Source organism: Platichthys flesus, chromosome 1 (genome assembly GCF_949316205.1).
Source record: "Platichthys flesus chromosome 1, fPlaFle2.1, whole genome shotgun sequence".
NCBI lineage: Eukaryota > Metazoa > Chordata > Actinopteri > Pleuronectiformes > Pleuronectidae > Platichthys > Platichthys flesus.
In genome coordinates, this window is record NC_084945.1 from 13,599,001 (window position 1) to 13,621,253 (window position 22,253).

The 22,253-nt window shown below is 44.1% G+C and overlaps 1 protein-coding gene across 2 annotated transcripts; it reads left to right on the forward strand.

The window, feature by feature from the left end:
- Positions 1-5,246: 5,246 nt before the first annotated feature.
- Positions 5,247-18,489, forward strand: crispld2 (cysteine-rich secretory protein LCCL domain containing 2). 2 transcript variants are annotated; one of them, XM_062385737.1, is made up of 15 exons: positions 5,247-5,382; positions 7,393-7,760; positions 8,884-9,002; positions 9,878-10,010; positions 11,769-11,884; positions 12,323-12,423; positions 12,508-12,702; positions 12,785-12,845; positions 12,952-13,018; positions 13,115-13,245; positions 13,350-13,393; positions 13,490-13,562; positions 13,667-13,742; positions 14,363-14,493; positions 16,499-18,489. In XM_062385737.1, exons 2-15 carry the CDS (start codon positions 7,491-7,493, stop codon positions 16,548-16,550), a joined length of 1,569 nt encoding a protein of 522 aa, XP_062241721.1. In that variant the 5' UTR covers positions 5,247-5,382; positions 7,393-7,490; the 3' UTR covers positions 16,551-18,489. The 2 variants fall into 2 exon arrangements, with proteins under 2 accessions (XP_062241721.1, XP_062241713.1); XM_062385729.1 differs by having other exon boundaries at positions 7,396-7,760.
- Positions 18,490-22,253: the final 3,764 nt, after the last annotated feature.

The following is a 22,253-nucleotide window of genomic DNA, read 5'->3' on the forward strand; positions in this document are numbered from 1 at the left end:
CTGCTGGGAAATTGTTGGTATATTGACCTAAAAACAATCTCTTCTGTCTTTAATTTCAAGCCTCCAGCATTCGATTTTGTTTATTGTTCAAATAAAGGATTGTGCAAAAAGCAGTTTGCTAATGACGTGCAGTCAGAAGACTACTTGGCTTTCTCATAATATACTGAAAACATCTGCAGTCTTGAGACTACAGACTGGCCTCCTGAACAATGTGCACAATAAAACAAAACAATCCATAGAGTCTTGGTGTACCACACACTGTTAATTACGCTCTTGTTCCTGCATGTCAATATATACTATGTGTTGTGAGTCTCATCTCCCCCTGCTGTGGTCTCGCTGGCTGCCTCGGTGCCCACACTGCCCTTTCAGGCCGTGGCTGTTTGTTTTGATGGGAAGCAGAACCATCATTGAAAAATTTGCCATGTAAGGTTTTTCTGCCCTTTTTTTTAGTATTCCTTGCTATTTGTTCCCTCTTTACTACAGTTCTGACGTCGACTGAAATGTGGCTTCACTCTTCAACTTTCAATCCAACATTTGGGGATTTTGGGACGGGACTAAACCCTCTTCATGTCCGAAGGCAACAACAAGCGTCCTTTTATTTTGACAGGCCCACAACCCGAAGAGAAAATTACATGTTTGAACTCCCACTGACCGACCACCTTTACACGCAAGTGTCTGTGTGCCGTGCGTAAGGGACAGCGGTGAATGTGCAAACATGTCAAATTGAATAGAACATAATGAATGGAGAAAGCATGAGCGGTCATTGAATGGGTTTGAAAATCATGACGATCATAAACCGTCACTAGAACAAGAGAATCCAGGAGCATCTTGTCAGACCGTGTTTTCCTCCACCACCAAAACACCAAATCTCTCGTTTAAGCCTTTCTGGGGATTTCCCTTTAATCTGCTTTGTATATTAGCCTCCACCTCAAGGGCCTTTTATATGACAGTGTGGTGCATAACAAGTGATTTTAAGCCAGTAATGATCATAGCATGTGCTAAGACCACTAGCGATCCTGTTAATATGAGATGTTGGGTCACTTGAGGTGTTTAAAGCAACAAGGACCAAAAATAATAAATCAAGTTTCGTTCCCTGTCAGAGCAACAAAATCAAACTCCATGTCGCGGCAGATGAAAACTCAGGATTCAAGGCACCTATCTGCTCCACACACAAACAACACAACCTCTTAACTGGGCTGAGTCACTTGTTTCACTGCAGGAGACCAACATTAAACCTGCAGCTGAAAAGACCAGAAACCAGCACAGCTCAACGTCTTCAGATCCTTGAAGCCAATGTCACATGATCTGTCAAATTCAAACCGGCTGGGAAACCTGGGATTCTTCTTTCTGGCTCATCTTAACATTTGTTTCTGACTCAAGACGACAGACGTACATGTGACTCATCTACGAAACTTTTATCACTTGAAACTTTATCTTAAGTGACTGAGTCAGAAGTATTTGTTAAGAGTGATACTACCACTGTCTGCTGTTTCCAAACACCTATTTGATGCCAGAGGGGCACTGATTAGTTTACCCTCCAACAGGATCCTTATGAAACCACGTCTAAATTCCCTACGTCTGGATTTTAAACTGGGTCTGAACCTAATTGCACACAGTAATATCAGTCCTCTAAATATGTCCGATTTTTTTCCTCAACCAAAAACATCCTGTCTTGCATTTTTTATGAATGTGAGCGAAAAACATCCTGGATCTGCCCTCGGATCCAGATCAACAAAATTTAATTGCCAACTGTTATCTTGCTTACACACAAAAAAATGGACCGGTGAAGCATTTCCTTGGCAGAGGTTATTACATTTTAAAGATCTTAGCAGCTAACTTCCTGTTTTGATGTGTTGAGGTTGAAACATTAAAATCTTGGGAGGTTATGACTCATACACGTTTTGAATGGGCTGTTTACCAGCGCACAGGCAGGTGAAATAGGAAATCCCTTAGTAAACAAATGAATATATGAATAAATAAGGTCACACAGGATAAGATGCGTCACTGACTGGTTTATTATCATGACATATATGAACTGGCATATCCTCAGTTGGTACCAGTCCTCCATTTAAACCAACAGGGCCTCCGAATACAGATTCCTCAAACTCTTCCATTTGACTCCTCTGAGCCTCCATCACCTCTTTATACTGTCAGTTATTTTAATGCATTTCCTGTTCCTTCTTGCACCAGATGGTCTCTTCATTCACTCTCCCCCAGTTTACCTCCCCTCTGCATCTCAGTGTCGTGTTCTTTTTAGAGACTCACCAGCTCACTTCGGTTTCTACGGAAAGTAAAACGTGGCAACCAGAGTTTTCAAGGACCTCCTCAAGCCCCTGTCCAAATACACCAGCGCTGGGCTTTGTGAACAGAGACAAGTCCTGCCCTGTGTGTTTGTGTGTGTGTGTGTGTGTGTGTGTGTGTAGTGGACGCTGGTTCCCCCTGAACCTTTACAAGAAGAAAAACTCGGGTTCCACCTGTTTCTGATGATATAATGTCAGAAAGTAAACAAAGAAAAGAAAGGTTTGAACTGTGTAATCCTGTTGTCTCTTCAACCGAAACTGATGCCAAGTTGTAAGCTTCCAGTTTCCAGTTTCCACTTGGCCTGGTATGAGTTTTGGATTGGTGCAGCCGAGTGATGAATGGTGCTCCTGGGGAGGAAATACCTGTCTCCTGGACATCTAGAAACGTGATTACTTGCTGTTGTCACAAGGGACTGCTCAAGGTTTAGGGAAAATAAACAGAGCATCTATTTGTTGACAAAGTAGAAAACAGGTCAAAATGTACTGATGCTTCTGGTTTATTGAAAACAAAATAACCTAAAATATACAGCACCTTTCAAAACCAGGTTACGAAGTGCTTTACAATGACACAGCTGGTGCAAGTGTCTCAAGATGTCTGTGATCAGCCCCACTATTACACCACCTTTAAATTGACCACATGCAGATTGTATTTAGGTCTGCACCAAAATGCACACACATAAATATCAGCCCCCATCAAGATCCATGAATTATTCTCTGAAAAAATAATCAACCAATAGATGGAAACATAACCTCCCTACATGTAATAACAGTTTGTTAGAGCACAAATAATTGGTTGGTTGGTATATGTGAAGGGTCTCAGTTCAGTCAAAATGATCAAATGTGTGCTGGGGGGGGGGGGATTTAATAAAATATCAGGGCCACACAACTCAACCCTTCCAGCGTTAAAATCGCTTTAACAATCCTTTAACGCCAGGAAGCTCCAACGTTAAATATCATCTCTGAATTGAATCAGATTCTCAGTCACACTCATTGCATCTGGTTATGAGTGGGTTTTTGAGAATGCAGTGTTGTGCATGTGGTTTGAGGAAACCTTGAATAGCATTTTTTTGGAGAAACCTTGATGTGCTAAATGGAATACTTCAACAGAACCAGATTGTGTGGGTGTGACAAGTGCAAAGTTGATCAGGAAAAACAAAAAATATTTTAGAGAATGATATAATGACGATAATCACGTTGAAAAACAAAAAGACCAAATGTACTAACAGAGCAGGAGTTGAACTGGAATGTGTTGAGAGACTGAAGGACCTGGATGCTGTTATGATCATCACATGTCCCGAGTGTGATCAACACCAGGATGAAGCCAGCGTGGAAATCTGCAGAGGCGGAGTAAAATGATAAACAGTTTAATGCATCCTTGTGCAATCGCTGACCATAATGGCTCTGTGTCTGTTCTGAATGAGGTCCCTGACGGAGCTAACACACAATCGCTAAACACTGTCCTCATATTGTTGGAGGAAAATGCAGCTGGTCTCCTTTAGACATCTGGATGCATCTAAATATGATCCACAGGCTTATAGAATATGTCTTGTAATGTTAAAGGAATTGAAAAATTGCTGACTCCGCATCAAAATGTAATGGACACATGAAAGCAAAGACAAGTTTCTGCCTCGACAAAGGCAGACAACGTATTTTATATTCTACTCTATTCTCTTCTCTTCTCCTACATAAACAACATGTCTGATAGTCTAAACAGAGCAGAGCATGAGAGGACTGGAAGCAAAGTGTGGTGCTTCTCTCTTGAGGTCAGTCAAAATATGAAGGATTTCCAAGTAGTCTGCTTGCTAATGTAAATGGAGCCCATGAGGTCAAGCTGTGAGTGTGATCTTTAGGCTGTCTTATGTCTCCGAGATGATACTTTCCTGTGAACATCTCACTCTCCACCACAGCCACCCTCGCCAGCATCTCCGCGGGACGTTTAAGAAAGAGAGCAGATGCATGATGGGCCAGACTTCCTGTTAAACATGTATTTTGACTGAGTGCAAAGCACAGACTGGCAGAGTCCTTGTGGGAAGAGGAACTGTCTGAGGCCTCAGTTTGCTGGCATTCCTCCTGAGGGACCGTGCTCTTGAAAATATCTGAAATCAAGCTGAAGCTGGAATAAAATGTGAACTATGTGGGTCACAACACTGCAGGCTGTCTGTCCCCGTGAGGAGACAGGACCCTGCCACATGATGGACCCTGGTGAGAAGCTGCTCTATTTCACTGTAAAAAACTAAATGTCAAATTCATGCTCACCAGAATATAATAGAAAAAAAATAATACAGGGGTCTTACAAACTAATTTGCGTCAGCTAACTTTATTTCTTGTGTGAAGTTGACCTCAATACACAATTTAAGTTGGTAAAAACACTTTGCACCAGAATTTGCCCCAATTTAGGTTTTTCATCTTTCCACTCTGTCTCCTGAAGTGGATTTGAACGTCCAAAAGGGAATTGTTTCAGGTCGTATGGGCACAACTTCATGCAGCTATTTCATGTTACTGTGAAAAATCCAGGGTGGTAGACATGTATTGAGTTGACACAACTTTTCTCAAACCTGAGATTTTGCAGATTTTATTCTCTATCATTTAAACAATTTTGGAAGTTTTGAGTCAAAATAACTTGGCTGATGCTCCGAGCGTGTGTAGCCGCATGTGGAGACACATGTCCGGGTAATAACTGTCATCCAGGGGTGATCCAGAGAAGCTGCACATCACTGGTTTCCCTCTCCGCTGATTTACTATATTTGCAGTTTTCCCGCTGACATTGGGGCTGCGCGTCAGCGTGCGCACACACGCACGCGGAGCGCGTCGTGTGCCAAGAACACAGGCTGCTTCAGGGAGGCAGGCTGGCGAGGGAGTGAGGAGAGACAGTCATTTTTTCCCCTGGTCATGAGGGGTCTCCTTCTCTATATAAGGCGCTGCGAGCGGAGTGTTGCAGGAGTTCCACAGCTCTATGCGCTCCAGGATCAGCGCCAACAAGCAGCGAGGCTCCTGCGCTCACAAGGGAATAAACCTGTGCGTCCTGCTGCTGCGCACTGAGGGAACTCACGAGCCCAGCGACCGGATACCCACTGGGAGATAGGTAAGTTACTCTGACACATTTATTCACACGTTATTGGACTGTGGCTTCATGTAAAGCAGGGGGTCGAGATGGGATCTGTCTTATAATGCACCTCGTTAGAATATGATGACGGTACCTGGTCAGACTGAGTGACATAATTTTGTCACTTAGTGGTGTCAGACTCATTGGTTTACTCTGTGTGACAATATGAACTCAATGCCACCGACAGTGTAGGGACATTTCAGTGGTGGGTTACAAACCATGCCACTGTACAGGAGGCGATTGGAAACACACAGCCATTCATTGTGAGCCTCTTTAATGAGGAAAATGTGAAAATACCATGTTTAGACATATGTTTATTAGCAGTAGTTGCAAACAGGTATCAAAGAATCTAATGACACATTTTAAGTTTTAAATACAATAAAAAGCCAAATTTCCCCTTAAAATGCAAATCACTAAAGAACTGTGAAAACGTCCAATTATCAATTTTTAAAAATCTCATGAACAGTCAGAAGTGATCAAGCACGTATGAGAATCAGACAATCTCTCCTGTGTCATGACTCGTGTTTACACTCAGCCTCACGCTGGGGTAGAGAGGAGGTCAGCCCCTCCTCAGATCAGAAGAGGCTCCACAGACGAGGCGTGGACGTGTGCATGCGTCCGACTCTCCTGCTCCGTCTGTCACTCGGGTATAAAATTCACGAGAGCCGTGAGAAGGGCCCGGGCACAAGACGCTGGTGGAGGTGCAGTGTGAAAGAAGGGGCAGAGGGAGAAGGGTGTGGTGCAGCACGGGCTGCCCACATGGCTCTCGGTGCCCAGAGCTGGCCCAGCATGTTGACTTGACACAGAGCCAGGGCCAGACCTCAAGCTGTCTCTGCAGCCAGAGGTGAGGGGATTCAAGGAGAAGAGCAGCCAGCGCTGGAGCTGGGTTTGTTGTTTCTTCTCCGATCACACACTGACTCTGTCTCTGTGAGAGCTTGTGATATTGGTTTATCTTTAGTCTTGGACGTCCTCCCTGTAGCTTGCTGCCTTCCAGAGGCTGAGAGTCGGAAGGCATGTGTCAGGAATGCAGTGGTTTTTCTCTAATATGCTTTGTCAGGGAGAAGCGAGGTCAACGTGAACTCAGGTCTTCTTCCTCTGCATCCTACCCTGCTGCCCAGTTTGGTTAGAAAATAATCAGGATAGGAGGATGAAGCGTTGCACTTTCAGAATATTATACATCATAATTTAGGGCAGCAGGAACAAAGCAAAGTAAGCAATATATGTTCTGCTTCATCATGGATGTTTAGAAATGTTCTTTACAGGACTTCTAACTAAATTTCTTCTTGTGAGACAGTGAGGGAAAAATAAAGTTTCACTGATTCCTGAAAAATCATTAAGTCAGACTTTGGCAACAAAAGTTTCTCGGTGTGTTATTTGTGGTGCAGTTCATGATATGTGTGTGTTTATGAGAAAGTAATTGAACCATTTCTAAATCAGACAACTACTGTCCATACATAAATAATCTGAGTATCACTCACCGAATATGTTTTTCAAATAACTTCAGTATCATGGTGCAGCTAAATGACGCACAGTATATTACAACACAGTCATCGTGACGTCAAACTCAATGAGGATAACTCTTCAAAAAAGCTTACACTGTCAATACAGTCACCAGTTTATTCATTAAACCAGTACAATCTGATGCAATCCAGTGTAACACCTCTGCAAGCTCATACTCATCTGCTTGTGTTGACATTATATTCATTTCTATGGTCACTATTAAGGCTGTGGTTTCTGTAATGGGAAGTTGAACGGGGTGGTTTTTACTATTTGCTGACATGTGGAGCATGTGAGTGAATTTGTGCAACATTTTGCTTCTTTCATACATTTGATCCTTTGTAAACCTGCATGTGTAAACCGACTGAACTTCCAGTCTCATAAACTTCCAGAGTCTCCCACATTAGAGCCTCTGTGCCTGCAGTTTGTAACATGTGCCCTCCTGTGTTGACTCACACAGTGGGAAAAGACTCATTAAACATTTCCTCCCAGCAGGTTGTGTCTAGGCCTTTGAGGAGCGGGCGTTCACCCAGAATCCCCCGTCTGTTCTGCAGCCCGACAGTCCAACCCACACAGCCCAAGTTGTCAGAATGATCACCGCCACCACCTCCTGGCTTCCTGTGCTCTCCATCTTGCTGATGTGCATATGGGACTCGGCTTCCCTCCACCTGCCTGACTCCAAGGAGCTCAGGCAGCTTCTGAGCCACTACGAGGAGGATGCAGACTGGAATGGAACCAGCAGCACGGCCGGCGGTAGGACCCGACGAGCCGTCCGCTGGTCAGACCGCGAGGAGATCATCCAGCTGCACAACAAGCTGAGGGGGGGCGTCTACCCCACGGCCTCAAACATGGAGTACATGGTGAGGCATGTCCCGTAACCCACCAATCACTCATTCTTGCATAATTCTTTATAAACAAAGGCTGTTGCAAGACATTTTGGCGCTTCAGTTCCAATGTGTCAGCAACACTGAAACGAGTCTGGTAATTAGGGTTTAAGGTTTTATTTTGCTTTGAAAAAAGGTGTTTTCCCTTAATAAAAACAACCTTTTCTCTCGGCTGGAAACATGCAGTCATGATGGTGATCTCCTGCCAGTCTGCTGTGCTGCCCTTTAACAAGGCGGATAATAATGCTGAGCCTGTTCTACCTGCAAGCGGCTCCTCGCCGGGGAGAAGACAGGGGAGCGAGGGAAGGCTGGGGGACAGCAGGATGGAGAGAATAAGGCCCCGAAAGGGAAACGTTCTGTGGCACATCAATGGGTGAAGAAGGAGAGGGATTATTGTTGAGACACAGAAAGTTACTGGAAACCACAATGTCCCTGAGGGTTGAGAGACGCGCTGGCGGCCTACGTGTCTGTGCACTGTGGTTGGGAGGAAAGTGTCTGTAGACTCTCTCTGCCCAGTGCTCTCTCAAATTCCAGCGAACAGGCAGTGCGTGTGTGTGTGTGTGTGTGTGTGTGTGTGTTTGTGTTTGGGCTTACAGCAAAGTCTGTGTGTGTGCGTGTTGCAGCGACCACCAAAAGGCTGGAAATTTACTGAGGCACTGAGGAGATGTGCTTTCCTGTACGTACGCTGTCCTCCTTCCATTGACAGCGCCCCCTCCCCGCTGGGAGTCAGGTGTCTTTCTCTGCTTCCCAGCCTCCTCTCCTGCCGCCGTGAAGAAACCCACTCAGGAAACGTGGATGATTCAGCTGTGATTGCTGGAGATTTGTGATGGATCGGGGCCAGGCGCCAGCTGCTCCACTCGAATGACACCGCCTTAGGTTAATGTTGTACTTTCGTTCAGCTCGGTTTCAGCTCGCTGGGATGGAAGGAAGTGCAGGAGGCAGAGGCCTTGAACAGGCTGTGGTTTCATATCTTCTGAGTCAGGACAAGATGTGAATTATGCGGCTCCATATTGTTGTGGAGACAGCAGGTGAAGGTTAAGTGGTCGGCACCATTCGTATGAAAAAAGTAATTTCCTTGTGTTTTACTCGCTGTGCGCAGGTCTGGGACGATGAGTTGGAGCGGTCTGCCACTCACTGGGCGGAGGAGTGTCAGTGGGACCACGGCCCTCAGGACCTGCTCATGACTATTGGACAAAACCTGGGTGTTCACTGGGGCAGGTGAGATGCAGTGACACACTTCTATCACGATGCTAGAGCATCTTTAGTTCTACATGTACCTTCTCAAAATACAACTGTTTGAATCCTTGAATTGAATAATACGATGTTTCTTTATTGTAGAAAACTTTTTTGAATTCATCGTCAGTCAATTTATCATCAACTGACAAGAACTGGCACCGAATGAAACCATGTTCTGCAAACTAGAGACGAGTGTTCACCTTTGGCAGGAAAGACAACTTATCTTAGAACAAATTAGTTTGAACTGATCTGCTCCTTCAGAAAAGTCTTGGCCCATGTGAAGAGCAGGCTCAGGTACTGGTCGTCTGTGGCAGCGTGTTCAGCTCGATGTTTGTGTGCGAGTACACACGGGACACAGTGAGCCTCTGTGCATGACAGTGTGTAGCTATCGCAGCAGGTGCCCTTCCAGGAATCTGCTCTCATTCTCACAGCCCCTTTCCTCCCTCTCTCTCTCCTTCTTTTCTTCGTGTGCCAACAAATCTTTTTTTCTTCACTCCGCCCCTCTACTCCCCATTTGTAAGATCAGCACTTTTCAATACCGTAAAAAGAAATGTTTATAATAGGAGGTACGACTGATTTGTTCTGCTGTGGAGCCATGTTTACTTATGCTTTGATTCCTCTTCTCTCTTTTTTTTTGTATAACCTGATTTGATTTCCCTGTTATGGAGCATAACAGACTGCAGGTCTGTGTGGCAGCAGGTCATATTCAGACTCACCTCTGCAGGTCTGCAGGGAGGGGGAGGCGCAGGGAGTCAAGCCAAAGCACCTGGCAGCCCCACAATTTGTTTTTGCCCCTGGTACCTGGATGGCCTGTGACTGAGCCTACTGTCTGTGTGTGTGTCTGTGTTTGTGTGTAGACACCGCTCTCCTGCCTACCACGTCCAGGCCTGGTACGATGAGGTGAAAGACTACACTTATCCCTACCCCCACGAGTGCAATCCCTGGTGTCCAGAACGCTGCTCCGGGCCCATGTGCACCCATTACACACAGGTGAGACATACAAACAATAAATAAAGGCAGGAGGAGGGGAGGTGAAAGAGTTCAGCAGAAACATGAAGTCTGAAAAATTGCGTTGAGGAAAACCAAGTCCACAATTGCCAACTAAAGATGTTGTGGTCGAGTTGCATTGTGGGTAACGTAGGCATTAGTAAGAAGACTTCATGGTGTAAAAGAAACAGCGGCAAGCAAGTCCCAGATTTAAAGGGATAGTTCTTCCAGAAATGTAAATGCCCTTGGGGGGAGGGGGGGGCATCAGTGTAGCTGATTAGTGACCTATCTTAAGACGTAATAAAACAACATGACTCCATCTTCCTCGTCTGGTGTCATCCAAGTGTCCCGAAGCCCCAACATTCATAATTTACTCGAAACAAGGTCATTTCCACTGTGTTGTTAGCTTAAAAGTCCAACAAATGTGGCCGAGCTAGCGGACGTTAGCTTTTCCAACAGTCCCCAAATGCATTCGTCAGAAGATATCAGCTGACATTTAGGCTTAAACACGATGTTAATGACGCTGTTTCGAGTTGAATTTGAATACCTGGGCTTGTGGAGACTTGGAGGACATCACAGGAGCAGTATGGAGGCATGTTATGGTTTTTCTGTGGTTTCATTTCGTCGGAAGAAGGACTCAACATTGACTTCAACTGTATTGCTCAAACAAAGTTTACCCCTCGAGACTCCAGATGTCTTTTTTGGACTCAAACACTTCACCCACCATTGGCGTGGTAGACAGTGAGTGAGTTTTCAGTTTTGGGTGAACTATCCCTTTAGCAGAAACCCAGAGGCAATTGACCGGAAAAATACACGTTTGGGGACGGAGAGGAGAGCTGGAGACTTGATTGGAGAAAATCAATCAAAAGCAAACAGCAGTGGGTGAGCTGGCATCTTCTTCTCCTAGACTTTACTTTGTAGCTGAGGGATGAGTTAACAGAAACATCCAGACTCCTCCCTCGGCCTTCCCCCTGAAACCCGATCACTGCCATCTGGTAGTCATTTCCAGACACAGCAGACATCCCGCACTGCCTGACCTGGATTCCTGTGAGGATGCTGCAGTGTAAAGGGACAGTGCCAGATATCAGCATCATCCTCTTGTCTCTGTCTTTCATTCTCTCGATACGCTATTGCATTGGTGATCCGGAGAGATACGGCCAGAAGACCCTGTGGATCCGGAGGTCGTACAGTGCTCAGCTACCAGCATTCAGCACACATCAGTCAATGTGCTGACTCACTGCTTCCAGTGGCCTGTAACTGCAGCAGGGGAAAAGATGAACATTCCTGAGGAGGGAGAGTGCACATGTTTGAGAGTTTGGGAGGAAAGTGAGGAGGAGTTATGGAACATGCTGTGTTGTATTCGCCGTCAAGTGGCACATCATTCATCTGTAACACCACCGCAGCAGCTTTCCGTTTAATAAGGTGTTTTATTTCGCCTTGGACCGTTTTGTGCCGACACTGACCTCTGTTTCTGCAGAGGGGTTTTTCCCCCTCTAACAGGAGGATGAAAATGATTATGATTGCATCACAGAGGGCAAACTGGGTTTATAAATGATGTGCATCTGACAGAATAACAGGCCCGACACTCCTGGATGTCCCAGTGGCCCTCATTAATCTAGTTTCTTCCCTCTGGAGTAACACAGGCTGCTTGGAATGAGTGCTACGGCTTCCCGGCTTAAAGCTCAGTACTGTGCCTTGTGTCTGTTCATTCAATACTTTTTTTGGTGACTTTGGCCCATTTTTTTATTTCCCTCCTCACAGCTGGTCTGGGCAACCACCAGCCGAGTGGGCTGTGCCGTGCACATGTGTCCAAGGATGAACGTGTGGGGGGAAGTATGGGAGAACGCCATCTACCTTGTGTGCAACTATTCCCCAAAGTAAGATCAGTATTCCTCCGAGTTCCACTGATCATCATCACCTCTGCTCTCTTGACTTAATCATGCATCCCCCCCCCCCCCCCATACAGTGCTGACAAATACTATATTGCCTTCGCCTGATTTAGATGTAAGTGTAGATATGGAGCTCTAATTGTTCCTAGAGGTTTTGTGTGTGCCGTTAAAATTCCTCCAGGATTCAGAATAGAAAAATAATAATGAAGCACGGGGAAAGAAAAACAAGAGCAGAGCAGGCGTTTGTTTTCCAGACAGCCCACAGGAAGTAACTGCCTGAGAGACACAGAGGAGTGTGGGGCTAATGTCTATTATAGGAGTGAGAAAAGGGTACTGAAGTAATTACAAGGCCTTGAGCCCAGTGATGCCTGACTGATGATTCATTTCCATTTTAGTCAAGCTGTTCAATGTGCACTACTTCTGCAGGGGTAACTGGATTGGAGAGGCCCCATACCAGCATGGCCGCCCCTGTTCCCAGTGCCCTCCCAGCTACGGAGGAGGATGCAGGAATAACCTGTGTTACAAAGGTGAGACCATCGACATCATTTTTTTAAACATGTTAAAATTAGATATACGACCAACCTGAACTCCATCTGTTCATCCATTTTTAGACACTCAGCGCTCAGAGACAGAGGACATGAACGAGGTGGAGAAGCCTCAGGTTCCCCTGCCGCCTCGCACCACCACCACCAAACCTGCCCCCAGACCCAAACCCTCCACTCCCAAGAAACCAGCGACCAAACCCTCCACTCCAAAACCCACCCCACCAAAGGCACCATCTTCTAAGACCCCAAACCCTAACCTAGGTATCTACAGGGATTGTTTTTAGTAATATCCCCAAACTTGATATGTTTGTGTGCATCTCTAAGATTATTTTTGGTCTTGCAGCTCAAAACATTAAGTGTGAGACCAGACTGCGAGATAAGTGCAGAGGAGCGACCTGCAACAGGTCAGGATATTTGAATGAATTCCAGTGTAAATATGAACTGCACATTCTGTTTTACTGTGAGCCGGTTTCTTCAGCTCATTTTTGTCTCCTCGTTTTCCAACCACAGATATAATTGTCCGGCCAACTGCATGAATAAGAAAGGGAAAGTCTGGGGAACTCTCTTCTACGATGTGGTGAGTCCGTCCAGCGTAAACAACTAACGCTGCACGTCATCTATTGTATTTACTGTCCATGAATATTTATAACTGCGGGTTTTTCCATTGTTTTAGCAATCGAGTATTTGCCGAGCTGCTATTCATTTCGGAGTGATCGACAACAACGGAGGACTGGTCGACATCACGAGAATGGACAAGCTACCGTTTTTTGTGAGAGCCACAAAGAATGGCATCGAGTCTCTCAGGTAGATAAATGAAACGCGGATGGAATTCCCCTTTACCGATGCAGCTGTGACTCACACTTTGTGCAATAACACTGGATGTTTCTGACACAATGCCTTTTTTACAGTAAATATAAACCCAGCAACGCCTTTGTGATAGCCAAGGTGGAGGGTGAGTGAATTGTTCCCTCTACCTAAAGCTTTGAGTCGTGATCCAACAGATTCACACAGCCAGTGTGTTAAGAGTTCTTCTCCTTCTCTGTGACAGAAATGACTGTGGACTGCTACACCACGGTGGCTGAAATCTGTCCCTTCAAAAAGCCCTACTCCCACTGCCCGAGGTGCCGTCTCCCATCCACCATCATGTTGTTCACTAAAGCACCAAACTGTTAAAGTTACGGTTTCTGATGAAAGACTTGTTTCTGACGTCCGATTTCCTCCTCAGAGTTTTCTGCCCGACCAACTGCAAGAGTCAGCCATCTTACTGGTCACCGGTTATTGGGAACAACATCTACACAGATGTAAGTAATTCAAAGGTTCTTTGTGTATGTTCTGGACGAACTTTAGCCAACGTACCATGAGTCACACTGGGCCTATTATGGCCTATTATTGGAGACAGAAAGGGAAGGATACCTGGATGTGTTCAGGCTTTGTGATGCGCGGTAGTTATGGAAAGCGGTTGAATCACCATCTGAATTTGGGTCATGGAGAATGGGATTAATGGTGAGGCAAGCCAGCGTCTGCCAGGGACGTGTGACCCCGCAGTCCGAGGGTAGGAGATGCAAACGTGCCCGAGGGCTGCGGCCGGTGTCAGGCAGCGACTGTGTTCCTGGTGTAGAAGCTGAAAACCGTCTGCTTAGAAATGTTGGAGTGGTGCATGGACAGTGTGATCCGTGTTTGGACTAGAAATGAATGATTTTACTCCAGACTGTTGATAAGAGCTTATGGTCTGTTGTCCCGGAGCCAGACTTCTGGCTCGGGCTGTGAATCAAACACTCGAGTGCATCCGCGAGCTGCCGCAATGCATTTTGCATCGTGTTTGTGATGTGTCTGTGAAAGGCATTTACAACAAAGTGATGGTGATGAAGTTGTTTTCCATCTTTTAAAAGCCTTTCTCCTCCGACACACTCTCGCCTCACAGAGCTCCAGTATTTGCAAAGCAGCCATCCACGCAGGGGCGACGGGCGCAGACGGAGGTTTAGTGGACGTTCTGCCACTGGACAAGAGAAAGAGCTACGTCGGAGTCCTGAAAAATGGCATCCAGTCCGAAAGGTACTGCAAAGTTGTTTTTTTTGGTCACTTTTTGCAGAAATGATCTTCCCAGACTCCTGCACAATAACAAACGGTACAAAGATGGATGGATCAGGCACAGTGTCGAATGGTGGCAATTTATCAAATGGACATTAGAGATTGCCTGAAACCCATAAATCTATATTCCTAGATTAAGCTCCTTGAAGTCTCATTGTGGAGTATTTAAGAGACGTTATGTCGGGGAAAAAAAAGACCATCAGCAAGTAACAATTTGTTTAAATGCTGTGAAACTCCAAACCTCCTTTGTTATAAGAAGCTCCCAGTAATACATTGTAATACAATACAATTGTAATACAATGTTCGCCATTGTTGGAATGAAACACGTGCGTCTTAAATATTCCAGAAAAGCTTCTTTTACTCACTACACCCTGTTGATTTATGCTTCCTGTAATACTGCGTGTAGCGGGTTCCCTGCGTGCACACCATGTTCCTCACATCACTCTCATGTCTTTGGCCGGCTCCAGCGCACTCGGCTCAGGCAGAGAAGCTGCTGCGGCCGCCTCAGCTGGCATGTGGGCTCGTAAGAGTGATGGTGTGGTTTGATGTGTGGATGGGCCACACGCGGGATCTGTGCTTACTTTACTCCGGCATTTCAATTGAGTGTGCAAAGTGCTGAATGGCCAAAAGCGCTGCAAGTCTGAATCTACAAACTCTGAAGCGGAGCTGCGAAGGCCCCACTCAGGGCACTGGGATAGGAGGTCAGACCACCGAGTCCGTGCCATGTGCCAGCAGCGTCAAGGCAGGGTGGGCAGCTTGGACCCGACTGGGGAAGTAATCACAGACTATCCAATTACTCGAGGATGGAAATGCTGTCGGCCACTTAGTCAGTGCTTCCCTATATGTGCAATTATCTGTGATCTGATACCAATCACTCCGGCCTATCACGATTATTGATCATGGCAGAAATTCAACTTCTCTCCAATAATGAACTAATTACACAGTCATCAGGTTTAGCACATGTGGAAGCTGGAAAGGTCGGTTTCAGGATACAGCTACAATGAGTCACGCTGCCAGTGTCATTTGGCGGCTGTGTTTTTTTTTTTGTATTTGAATTTAATTTGGCTGATCGGAGGATTTTCCAAAAGATGTGTTTTTATTTGACTTAAAGGGGCAGTCCTTCTATTTAACACTTGAACTTCAGTTTAATCATAACAGTTCTACTCTTTCACTGAACTGTGCTATGAGGTGACTCCTCTGGCTCCACAAGCAGGTTTCTGGGAATATGACTGTGATGATGTCACGACTTGTGTTATCTCAGCTTGTGCTTGAGACTCACATTACTGGAGCCTGTGTTACAAGCTGTGGTTGTGCAGTTTGATAGAATCTGACATTTAAGAAACAGAACAGAAGGTGTTATATAAAAAAACTATTGGGTTACTTCTAAGTGTTTTTGGACCGTTGTCCACACACAGAGATTAGGATTCAGAATAACAGGTTTTACCATTTTCCTCCAATCTCCCATTCATTTTATGCAGTCCCCCTGACTTTTCTGAAGTAACTACTAAACTACAGCATGTGCATACTTAGTAGCTATAGAATTCTAGATGCACGCAGGATGGACGATGTGTCTCCGCTTCCTCCCGATGAAGCTAGAATATCCTGGATACAGGCGCCGCCATCTTGCACTCTTAACCTAATTTAGAGCCAAGTCAATTTCAGCTGTCAAGACGTTTCACCTCTTCTTTTTTTTAGCATCAAATAACTAATTAAAACCAAACTTACCAAAAATTAACACTTGAATATTGATAAGATTTATATGAAATCACAGAAACCCTCATTGAGAAACTTTTATTTGATGTCAATGTCACATCTGTCAACATGGAGGAGGCAAGGTTCGTGAGCTATTCTGGAGCCAGCCACCAGGGGGCGATCAAGATTCAATTTCACTCTTCACTTCACATTTAAGGAGACGTCATGTCGTCCATCCCACCAAATGTAACATGTTTTCCTTGTCATGTGTTTGCAGCAAGAGCAACACAGAGGGCGGCTCGTGCCGACTCTTTGCGGTGAGGGAGTGAGACGTGGGCCCAGACGTCCAAACACCAACAGTCACCTCGGCTGCTCTCAAAGAGCAGGAAGTGCCCACAGGTTGGAAACCATGGCTGTTTGTCTTTCTCCTCCATGTGCCTTCACTGGAAACAGATCGATTGACACTTCTCCCTCTCAGTTCTCTAACAGTAGCCCCCCCAGTAAAAGTAATGGATAATTTTTTTTGTCAACTTTTAACTCCATAACGATTTTTCTTAGACATACTAAATGTGTGAATACAGACGTTTTTTTATATATATAATGATGCATTGAACAGCTGGTGCTGAAAGTTTATAAGTTAGACATGTTTTACAGAAAGTACTATGTTTACATTGATGTTCTTATACAAATATATGTCGGTTTTCATACACAGGAATGTATATTGATCACACTGTATTTAATCAATGTGTACAGACTATATGATATTTTGTTTGTTTTAAAAATGGAGTACCATATATTAACATATTCATGTTCTATTGTTTTTCTTTGAATTGAATGGCCTTTGTCTTTGCTTTCCTGCTCCTGGGAATGTAGACTGTGAAACCAAATCTCAGTCTAAATGGTGTGTGTTAAGAGATGTGCTCGTTGTGAGCATGGAGGTTTTGTTGGAGAGGAAACAGAGTCGTAAATGAAAGTGTACAGAGGCAGCAGGCACTGCAGCAGGGAAACAAGGTTTTCCTACAGGAGGCAAGTGTCACATCAGTGGGATTAAGTCAAAGTGTTACATTGTTGTGTATATTTTACAGATCAGTTACTGCTAACGTTTTGATTGGTTTAAGTGGTAGTTGGTTGAGGAGGGAATGGTGGCAATAGTGGCAGATATGTTTATAATAATGAGCAGTAATGTGTAATATACCAGTTTATATTTATTGTTGCTTTGTGCTTTCCTTGTTTCGGTTTTTCTCTTGCTTCTCTAAGACATTTACACTTGGCATTCAAACGCATCTCCTATCCAGTTTGTATCTAGATACGATCACATTAACCAAGACAACACTTAGAAAAACTTTTATTTAAATGGAAATGTTGTTCATTTAACACCCTGTTACATTTTAGTATGGCAGCTCAAACACGCCCACCAAAACCAGTGAGAATGTAACATTTGTCTCTGTTTCAAGGAAAGATGTTCATTCTGGAAACCGTAGCAAAACAGCACACAGTCATTTTGAGATGGAAAATACCCCTGGTATTAATATGTGTTTTAATTGAGATTCGATTGAGGACTGTTTGCTCTGTCCAGCTCGTGTCACTTCCTCTGGTTTGATGCATTTACACTTTTTACTTGTTCTCAAGCAGATTGCAATCTAATCACCCAAAACACATTTTAATCCAGGTATAAATGAGGTATAGATATATGAACATTTTTAATTTCTCCTCCCCACCAGACATATGAATGTTTCACATGTTTCACGTACAGAGAGTTCATGACCAAGCCATGATTGGAGGTATCCTTATCAAACTGTAGTTTATGCTCTTTGGTAAATCCTTGATTTTGATACTACTTTTAAACTAATCAAATACATTTAAAGAGCAATTTAGGCTGCTTGGTCTGTGTTCCAGTTCAAATCACACCAGACTCATAATAGCACAATTATAAACCTTGTTATTCTACTAATTGAGGATTCAAAAGTTAAAGGAGGAAATTACATTTAACTTGTAGATCTTTTTCTTCCAGCATATTTAAACGTTATCTCTTTATTCTACCTCAGTCCTATTGCTGCGCTCAATATGTACGTCTTTTCTATATGGGGAATGTCGTTTTATGGGAACTGTAAATACTATGATATTTGTATTGTGATTCATCCACTAAACAGTAAGATTATAATTAAAATGTGTGAATTTATGTCATTTGTCTTGGTAGTATGGTTTTTATACAGGTGTGGGATGGGGTTTTATAATTTTGGCACAATTTAAAAATAAAGTTTGCTTACAAATACCACAGAACATGTTTGTTTCATTGAAATATGGTAGTAAATGGTACTTTTTGCACACAAACAATCAAACCAATGGACAATGTTACAACATCAAACAGAAGAAGAATAGATAGCTGTTGTAACAGGAGCTCATAAACCCACTTCGACCAGAGTTTATAAGCCTAGAATCTGTGTGTCATGCATTACGGATGAAATCTAGACCCAGGCCGCCCAGGATCTGCCCATTATCTTTGGACAAATATCACTGACCGTGTTCTTAACCTGGCTCTTCTCCCTGTGGTCAGAACCAAGCCAAACAAAACGGAACAATGAAGTAAAGCAATCGCTTTTATTCAAGAACCGCGTGCATGATCTGCCAATACTTAATATGTGGCTTTAGCTTATGGTGGAATTATTTCACAATAAAGAAAGAAACAAAGAAGGAGAGAAAGAAAGAAAATGACCCATTTCTGACAAGCTCAACTCATATATATTTCATTAATGAATGCCCAATCTACACAAACGGTGTGTAAGGTGTAGAGACGTGGGAAGCAGAAAGACGACTGGCAGGGAGAGAAGAGAAAGTGTTTGAGCACTTATAACTCTTCATACCTCCGGTTCTTTTATTCGAGGCAGATGTTGAGTTTCAGTTGTTCCTAGGTTGGACAGGGCGCAGGCCGTCCCACTGATAAACAGCTGCAGCCAACTCATGTGATGACTATTTTACTCCCATCGTCAATGGAGATAAAATGAAAATATACTCGCACTGTAAATCCTGGAGCTGGAACCAACTCCAGCTGACATTGGATGAGATATGTGATCCAACCTAGAGAGACAAATAATCATTCACACTTGATATAACCAACTGGCTTGTCACTGCTAATGGCCGGTTAGCTCAGTTGGTTAGATCCCCGTACTGGCCACTAACTTTTCGGAGGTGGCAGTGGACTAGTGATACAATTAATGGACATTAGTGTGGAGGGTCACTGGTTTGAAGTTATGAGGCCAAAAATATGCCTGGATATGGATCCGAGAGGACTGTCCTTGTCCCGACATCTGCTCTCCATCCATACCTGTGTGCTCACTGTGTCTGTTGTGTCCTACTGTGTTCACACGGATGGGTCAAAACCAGAGAACTGCATGTTTTGCATGTTGTGTGTCTACATTCAATAAAGGAATCTTGAATCTTAGATGGACAGTGTTTGGACTGTGGGAGTTAGCCGGAGTACCCTGGAGAAAACACCCATACAGACATTGGGAGAACATGCAAACCGTGTAAATAGAGCTTTGGTTAGTAAGGGCAGATACAAGTGTCACTGTGCTTTAAACAAAAACATGTGATCTCCGCAGTGGAATTACTTACTACCCTACCAGCAGCTGAACGCCCGGAGATTTCTGATGATGCTGTGAACCTGTCTGAGCAAAGAGTCTCCTGCTGTGTTGACCAGATGTGACAGGTGAACTCTTGAGTCCAGACCCGATCGTGTGGACATCCTCCTCAGTTCATGTATGAAAAAGGCTTTGGTCTGGCAAACAATGGTGAGCAATGGCCCTCAAAAAAGTAGCAGCCATACTTAGTGCTTTCAAAAATTTGAAACCAGATTTAAATGAGTGTAAAAATGGATTTGCATGAATGGATAAAACCATAATGTGGTGAATGTTTCCATTGTTCAAGTTCGAACCCTCCGTGAGGCCCTCTCTGTGCTCTCATGGGCAGTTGTGGGTGGTTGAACTGGGAGAGCCACGTGTGTGGCTGTGCAAACTGTATTAATACCAAAATGTAATATTCTGAATTGTATTAATGGGGTTTTGGAAGGGCGCACGGGAGCTTAGGGCAGAAGAGTTCATATTCTCCAGCTCAGACCTCCAGGTAGAATCTCATATAATAAGTAATGGAGTCCAGAGTAATAAAGGGTTGTGATGATATTGTTTTGGTCAGACAGGCTTCACAGTGCAGCACATCTTCCAAAATAAAAGAACAGCAGGTGTGGTCATTATGACAGATTGTGTCAGACCTGCGTGTTTTTCTTAAAAACCTGGTAAGATTTGTAGCCTTTACTAAATCCATCAATCTGAAGGGAACATGTGGAATATGTTATGAATCGAAGGGAGGAAAGTCGTCTGAGCCAAAGTGAAAAATGTCTTTTAGCATCATTTCTGCCGATAAATGCTTTATCTTAAGGTTAAATTGCAAACAGCGGTTACTGCAGCTCCCTGAACTCCCATTTTTGCTGTTAAAACGTTACATCATTTTCACTTTTCAGACAGAATATGTTTTCATACGGTCTCCTCATCAGCGTCTGCCACATTATGACGATCACAGTGAATACCAGGCTTCTCTATTACCGCTCTCTCTTTCCACATAGCGGGGACCTCTTTGTCTTTTTTTCTGTCCTCAGGAGAGTCAGCGCAGTGAATCCCTTTGACTTCTGGCTCAGGAGGAGAAACCCCCCCCCCCCCCAGGCCAGAGAACAAAAGCTGTTTGCCAGAGAGATATGAGGAATCTGTGCTGATGCTGCGTCAACCACTGATAACTGGAACACTTACACAGCCTGGATAGATCTATAGGCTCCATGCACCAGTCTGAAACGATGAGCGCTGAAGGATTTCGCTGCTGTCAGCCTCACACACAGTTTTTCTCTCTCCCTCGTGACGCATGTCTGTTCTGGGAAGAGTGTAGCTGAAGAGTCAGAGCACATTGATCAGACATATTCACGTACTGCTCAGTCGGCAGTCAGTGTTTTTGTGGTATAAACCATAATCTATGTTGTTCTGAACACATACACCAGTTTATCCCCTATTCAAGGACAAATTTATTTATATAGATGATGATTAAGAGAAAATCATTTTAAAGTGTCTCTGTCTGTAATTGATGAGGTGATTGTAAAAAAATAAAAAACTCTTTTCCAACACAAGGTCCCCAATGAATAAGCTTTGGACAGACAGTGAGTTTCCTGTAGGTTTTAATAACTAGATCACGGATTCTGGACCCGATCGAAGGGATTTCACTTTGTCTGCATTTTACTTTGCGCATGAACTGATTCTAAGGTCAAGATTATGAATGAAACTTTACTCTTCAGTGTTTCAAAAGCATGAAGTTCAATGTTTGTCGTTAATCATCTCAGAAAGGATAGGGTTGGAAAACAATGAGGTATCTCATGGACCAAAGGACAGAAATAGAGCAACATGGAAACATACAACATTGAAATGCTGACATGCTGTCAATCACAATGTTAAAGGTTGGTCGTTGTGTTCTGAAACCCTTCTTCTTCACATCCCGACAGATATCGATAAATAAAGTCCTGTTACTAACTGACCTGCTTGAGTTGGCGTCTATCAGTGCACTTTTTTTCTCTTTTGGGGACGTAGCTTTGACAAGAGAGCTGTTGGGAGGAAGTGGATGTGGTGACCTGCCCGGACTAAACCCTTGCTTCCTGTTTTATTTTGTTTTTTCACTCACTCTGCCCATGGACTCCAGCTTCACTTCCTTCCCATTATTCAGTTTCTTACCTCTGCATTAACCTGCATCTCATCACCACTCATTCATTCCTCTTGTTGCCTTTCTGTGTATGAACATCGTCTCTTTTAGTTTCCGCCGAAAACCCTGTAAGTTTTGATTTTCTGATTTTTGCCTGTGGATTTCCTGTAACTTTTGAATCGCTGATTACCTTCCCGTGTGAGTACGATGGTCAACTTGACAGTGGCTTTGTCACAAAAACCAGGGGAGCACCAACAAGTAAAATCTGATTACCCTGGGCATGAATTTCAAAAAAATCAGTAATA

Coding starts and splice junctions, on each gene's coding strand:
- crispld2 (XM_062385737.1), top strand. CDS start 7,491: ATGATCACCGCCACCACCTCCTGGCTTCCTGTGCTCTCCATCTTGCTG. Junction 7,761..8,883: donor CCTCAAACATGGAGTACATG/GTGAGGCATGTC, acceptor CGCTGTGCGCAG/GTCTGGGACGATGAGTTGGA. Junction 14,494..16,498: donor AATGGCATCCAGTCCGAAAG/GTACTGCAAAGT, acceptor ATGTGTTTGCAG/CAAGAGCAACACAGAGGGCG.